Below are 6,336 nucleotides of genomic sequence, written 5' to 3'. Positions count from 1 at the left end.
CCCCCACACTCACAGCGTAGGCCACTGGCCAGCGCTGGCTGCCAGAGCCAAACAACCCAGAGCGAGTCCTCCCTAGGACGCTCCAGCAGAGCAGGACCGGACAGGATGGACCACACACACCTCCCCGGGGGCCCAGGAGTGACGCAAGGGCCCTACAGATGCCCTCGGGCCGCAAGGTCATCCCAGGACCACTCTCCCTGCCCGATCCGCAGACAGGACACCGTGTCCGGCTCCTCTGAATGCGTCACCCTTGTCCCCATCAATCAATCAATCAATCAATCATATTTATTGAGCGATTACTGTGTGCAGAGCACTGTACTAAACGCTTGGGAAGTACAAGTTGGCAACATATAGAGATGGTCCCTACCCAACAGTGGGCTCACAGTCAATGGCAGCGTCACACGCTTGTTTTGCCTGAAGACTTTCAGGGTCCACTCCCCGCTATTAATCACCAACTGAAATTGGTGAAAGGAGGTGGCCAGCACCTGGGAGGCTAGAGCATCTTCTTAGAGGTGAATGGAGTATCAGGGAGAGAAGGTACTCAAGCCCAGTGCCACTAAAGGAACACCACCACCTCCAGGAAACCTGCCCTGATTGACTCCACTTGATTCTGGTCACTCTGATCCCTCCAATAACACTCATGATTGTTTCCGTAACTGTGCGTGCGTGCGTGTGTGTGTTTTTCTGTTGTTTGTGCTTGCTCATGTTCTCTGCCTCTGTCACCTGAGCTTTGTCTACTTCAATCAATAGTATTGGCTGAGTGCCTAGTGGGAACAGAACACTGTACCAAGGGCTTGGGAGAATACGACTAAGACAATGAGGGACCTGATCTCCTTCTCCCTCTATCTCTCCCCATGCCCCGACCCGGACCCCGGCGCCCCGCAGGAGGCCCTGTCCTAAATGTGGATGCAACGGGGAATGTGCTGCTGGGATGGGGTGGGGGTGGGGGTGGGAAGGGATTCTGAGTGGGAGTCTATGACCCTGAGATACCTGCTCTGCTACATCTCTCATTTCAACCTGTCGCAAGCCTTTCTCAAAACAGCTTACCTCCCCCTAGCTGCCCCATTTTCCCCAGCCAACACAGTCGCTGAGACCACCCAAAGTCATCCCAACCCTGAATGCAGTAAGGAATCATCTGGGAGACCCCCTGTTGCTCCCCCATGAATCAGCCCCTCACCTTGTCAGTTCAGTTAGCGAGGGCACCTGAACATAGGACCGGGAGCCCCCCGCCCCCGAAAAAACACACAATATCTGGAAGGGGGAAGGTACGAACTGTCTTGACTCCCCTGCCCTCCCATCCCCGTTCGCACGGACGAACGTAGGGGGCCTGGAGTCCAGGAGTCAGGAGCCCTGGTTTCTCGTCCCAGTTCTGCGGTGTGACCTGGGACAAGTCACTTGACCTCCCTGTATATATGTATATATGTTTGTACATATTTATTACTCTATTTATTTTACTTGTACATATCTATTCTATTTATTTTATTTTGTTAGTATGTTTGGTTTTGTTCTCTGTCTCCCCCTTTGAGACTGTGAGCCCAATGTTGGGTAGGGACTGTCTCTATATGTTGCCAATTTGTACTTCCCAAGCGCTTAGTACAGTACTCTGCACATAGTAAGCGCTCAATAAATACGATTGATGATGATGATGGGCTTCAGTTTCTTCGTCTGAGCATCGGAGATCACATTGCCCGCCTCTATCTCACGGGGATGTGCGAGCATAAAATCGATGTAACTCCCCCCCCAAAAAAGTTGTGCAAATTCAAGACCGAGGGTTTAGCAAATGCCTGCTCCTGTCTTTTGCACGGGTCCACCAGATCATCATCAATCGTATTTATTGCGCGCTTACTGTGTGCAGAGCACTGTACTAAGCGCTTGGGAAGTACAAATTGGCAACATACAGAGACACAGTCCCTACCCAACAGTGGGTCCACCAGATGGTGCCAGCTGACCACATTCCTCTCCCTGTATCCGTGCAAACTGAGGTCCCCCCCGATCCTCTGCGCCTCCCTTGCACCTCCACCTTAGCTCAGGGTCCAAAGCGGAGCAGGCCCCAGTAGTCCCCGGCTCCCCTGGGTGCTGGGGGGTGGGGGGTGGGCGATCATTCCGGCCTGGCAGAAGGCAGCCTTCCCCACCACGAGCTTTTCACCTGCAGCGCCGGCTGCGGGGCCTCGGGGCGGGCTCCCCCCGGGCCAGCTATGTACTGAATCTGCAATTACACACGACCGCAGTATGCAGGAGCGATTCCAGCAATGCCAGCGAAGGGAACAAAACACAACAGCTCAGGAGGCCAGCCCTCCCTACCCCCCGTTCCCTGAAGATTCTGGGAAGGGAAGGGCGGCGCACAAGTCCGGTCCCCCCCCCCCATCCAGCCCCCTCTTCTCCCCCTGCACCCCGACGAAAGCAATTGCTTTGCAATTTTTCTCTCGATTGCCTGAAGCGGGGAGGGGTTGTCCCACGATTGCTTCACCCCCCCCCAGAGGGTTTTGCTCTGCAATGAAGCAGCTGAAGTTCTCTCTTGCAAGCTCCTTCATCCGGGGAGGATAAGGTGCGGAGAGATTGGTGCAAAATGGGGGGGAGAGGGACCTGCTCCCCCCAGCTTTCTGGTGCCAGGAAAGCACCTGCGGCCGGTCATCTCCCTCCAGGGCCTGGGGATTCTCGTGCATTTTTCCATTGCTCCGTGCACGGGGCTTCGCGGGAGATTTTTTTCGCTCCCGGAGTTTCCAAGACCCCAAAAATCCCCCCACCCCACCCCCACCCCGGCCCCTCACACACACACACACAGACACCCCGCCACGGGTTTCAGCTCGAGAGACTGGATGCAACTTCTTCTTCCCTGCAAACACAATCGCCTCGTGGAAAGAGCTGGGGGACTGCGAGTTTGGAGTCCCAGGCTCTAAACCCAGCCCTGCCCGTGGCTGCATGACTTTCGGCAAATAATAATAATGATGATGGCATTTGTTAAGCGCTTACTATGTGCAAAGCACTGTTCTAAGCGCTGGGGAGGTTACAATGGGATCAGGTTGCCCCACGTGGGGCTCGCAGTCTTCATCCCCATTTTACAGATGAGGTAACTGAGGCCCAGAGAAGTTGTGATAATTGGCAGAGCCGGGATTTGAACCCATGACTTATGACTCCCAAGCCCGTGCTCTTTCCATTGAGCCACGCTGCAAATCACTTGACTTCTCTGCTCCTGCTCCCCCCGTTGTAGAATGAACCTAAGATCCCTGCTCTCCCTACCTCACAGATTGGGAGCCTCGCGTGATTATCTATTATCCATGGCCCAGTGCTTGGCCCATAGTAAGCGCTTCATAAACGCCCTGGTGATTATAAAAGCTGGGGCGTGGGGGGGGGGGGGGGTCGCCTCAATTTTCACGATCGGGCTCAGCGTGAAGGAAAACCCGCACACGCAGCGAGAAGGCGGGGCGCGGTCGCCACCGCTGCTAGGAAATTTCAGTCGAAACTTCTTTTTTTTCTACAAATTCTCTTTCTGCGGCCCCTCCTCCCCTGGGAGCCCCACGTGGGGCTCCCCGGCGCCCGGCCTCCCCCTCCCTCTACCGCCATCGTCCTCCAGCCCTCAAATTAGCCAATCACAGCTCGGGCGCCGGAGCCTTTGTGGGGGGGCCCGGAGCCAATGGGAGAGAGGGAGAGCCCGGCCGGGGCCCCGCCCCCTCCGCGCTCGAAAGCTATATAAGGAGCCGGCGCCCCGATCCCCGGCAGGTTTGGCGCCTGGCAGTTGAGGGGTGGTGTGGGGTCGCCGGAGGACTCGGCACTTCGCCCTTCCCTGCGACCGTTGCTGCGTGGATTATTGCACCGCGGGTATTTTCTGCCACGGATTTTGGACCTCTATTCCCTTTTTTCTAAAGTTGTTGCTCACTTTGGCCTCTCTTCTCGGCGTTTGGTTTTTGTTTCGCTCGCGGGAACGGATCGCCTGCTTTTGGGCCGCCCGTACCGTTTTCACTGTGGATTACAATTGCAATATGACTCTGGAAGAAATCGTGGCTTGCGACCGCGCAGCACAGAAGTAAGTGGCCCGGTCTCTGGTGTCCCGTGGAGGGTTGCGGGGGTGGGTGCGTGGAGGGGAAGGGGATCGGACCGCCACCTCCTTCCTTCCACCTGGTCCAGTTCTAATCTCCTCCTTCCTCCTCTTCTTGCAGGATGCAGACGATGAGCGATGCGGTGGAGGAGCTCCTGGTGGCGGCGCAGCGCCAGGACTGTTTGACCGTTGGGGTGTACGAATCGGCCAAACTGATGAATGTGTGAGTATTCCCGGAGACTCGGGGGGCTGCGTACGCAGCAGGGATGCAAGGATGTGCTCCCGGCCAGGTTCCACCGAACCCACTGTGTGCCGGTAGGGGGCGTCGTCTGTCGCAGCGCACCTCTCGCCGCTGTCGTGACTCACCGCGCACCCCCCCCCCCCCAACCCATTTGCAGCGACCCGGATAGCGTGGTTCTGTGCCTCCTGGCCGTCGACGAGGAGGAGGAAGGCGACATCGCGCTGCAGATCCACTTCACGCTGATTCAAGCGTTCTGTTGTGACAATGACATAAATATCGCGCGGGTGTCGGGCATGCAACGGCTCGCCGAGCTGCTCGGGGAGCCGGCGGACGAAGGCAACGAGCCCCGGGATCTGCACTGCCTCCTGGTCACGGTAAGCGCTCTCCCCGTCCTTGCCTTCCCCACGCCGATTCGGACGCGTTTGGCGGTTTCTTGGCAACGGGGAAAATATTGGCCCTCGGGACCGTGGAGGGGGGGCCCCGGGGCGAAAGGTTTGTCAACAGGGGCCCGGCTCGGGCTGTGTCATTGTCCTGCCTCCAGTCCCGCTCTCAAGCCACCTCAGCGCCTAGGTATCCTGCCCGTCCAGTTCCCCAGCCCTGTGCCATGATGCTATTTTGGGAGCCAACTCGTGGTGCCTTGTTTATCCTCACATGAGCGGGTGGGGGTGTGAAAGGCACTACCGGCGACCGTGATGCATACACAGTTTGCGTGCGTGCACATTTTTGTGCAAGCACATATTGTGTGCATGCACGTTTTGTGTACACACAGGTACGTACCTGCCCATTCTTCAGGCCGTTCTAATGCCCCGTGTGTCCTTCTTTCTCCCCCACTTCAGAACCCACATACAGATTCCTGGAAGAGCCAGGGGCTGATGGCAGTGGCCAACTTCTGTGAGGAGAGCAGGGGCAATAACCAGTGGGTGCCGTACATCGCCCTTCAGGATCGCTGAGCCTACTCGGCCGCTGCCTGAGCCGCACGAAGTGGCGCCACCAAAAATCCCTGTTTTTTCTGACCCCCCCCCAATAATGTTCACTGTTGATCCCTGTTTTCCCCCTTACCCCTTTCTCTGTCCCCCCCAAACCACTGATGCATTCTGTTGTGGGGGGAGAGGGTGTTGGAGAAGAAAGAGAAATAGAGTAAGAGAGAGAGTGAAAGAGAGAGAGAGAGAGGCAGCTCGAAGAAGGGGGGAAGAGGAGATGGAGTTATTGACCCACTTCCCGGCCAGGAGCACTGGGGCTCGGGCGAGATGAGGGCATCCTAGAGGGGGTGCCCATCTAGAGGCACCAAGGCAGTCTAGGAGGAGGGGAGAAGAAGTCCCTCCCTTCCTCCCCTCCCCAATTCCTCCACTCTGGACCGTGAAGGGACCCCCCCCCCCAACACCCCCCCCCCCCCCAAGCTAGCCCCAATCAGAGGGGCCATGGCCCAGGTGACAGAAACCAGCACACTGGGCTGTCTACTGCTGGCATTGTGCCAACTAACCCTAGAGGGGGGCCAGGGGTGTAGAGATTCGGATCTTGTGGCCAAGAGTCAGACTGACCCAAGGAATAGGGGTGGTAACCGGGGATGGATTGCTGCTGCTGTCTGCTGGGGGGTGGCACCATCGAACCCCCAGCTTGCAGGGACTTCTAGAGAGTGAGAGGTTTTATTTTTATTTCATAAGTTTTGGACTTATTGCACTAAGGAAGCCACTTGGAGAGCGCAGAGTCTGTATATACACACTTAAACTAGATCTATATATTTTTTTCTCTTTTCTTTTTTTGTATTTCCAAACAATGCTCTTGTAATAAAATTGCTCAAGTCACCAGCTGCTCTTGCGTTTCCCCGTCTGTCTCCCCCGCGCGCCCCCCTCCTCCCCCCCACACACGCGCACGCACATGCACACACTTCAGCCTGCTGCCCTGGTAACTGGGGCCGGCAGGGCGTCAGCACTAGACCAGGAAATCGAGCTCCTGTGGAAAGCCAGGCCGGGCACGTTTTTGCAGATGGGGTCGCGCCTGTGGACAGACGGCTCCCAGCTCCTCAGACCAACAAAGCCTGAATTTTTGTGTTGTGGTGTGTGTG

At 56.8% G+C, this 6,336-nt stretch overlaps 1 protein-coding gene across 1 annotated transcript; it reads left to right on the top strand.

The window, feature by feature from the left end:
• The first annotated feature begins 3,730 nt into the window (after nt 1-3,730).
• Nucleotides 3,731-5,433, top strand: GADD45B (growth arrest and DNA damage inducible beta). The gene is made up of 4 exons (XM_038772734.1): nt 3,731-4,021; nt 4,155-4,256; nt 4,432-4,648; nt 5,111-5,433. The coding sequence occupies exons 1-4, from the start codon at nt 3,978-3,980 to the stop codon at nt 5,222-5,224; spliced, it is 477 nt and encodes a 158-aa protein (XP_038628662.1). The 5' UTR covers nt 3,731-3,977; the 3' UTR covers nt 5,225-5,433.
• Nucleotides 5,434-6,336: the final 903 nt, after the last annotated feature.

This window comes from Tachyglossus aculeatus, chromosome X1 (assembly GCF_015852505.1).
Source record: "Tachyglossus aculeatus isolate mTacAcu1 chromosome X1, mTacAcu1.pri, whole genome shotgun sequence".
NCBI lineage: Eukaryota > Metazoa > Chordata > Mammalia > Monotremata > Tachyglossidae > Tachyglossus > Tachyglossus aculeatus.
The sequence above is the reverse complement of the archived record's forward strand: the minus strand, read 5'-3'. Positions and strand labels throughout refer to the sequence as shown.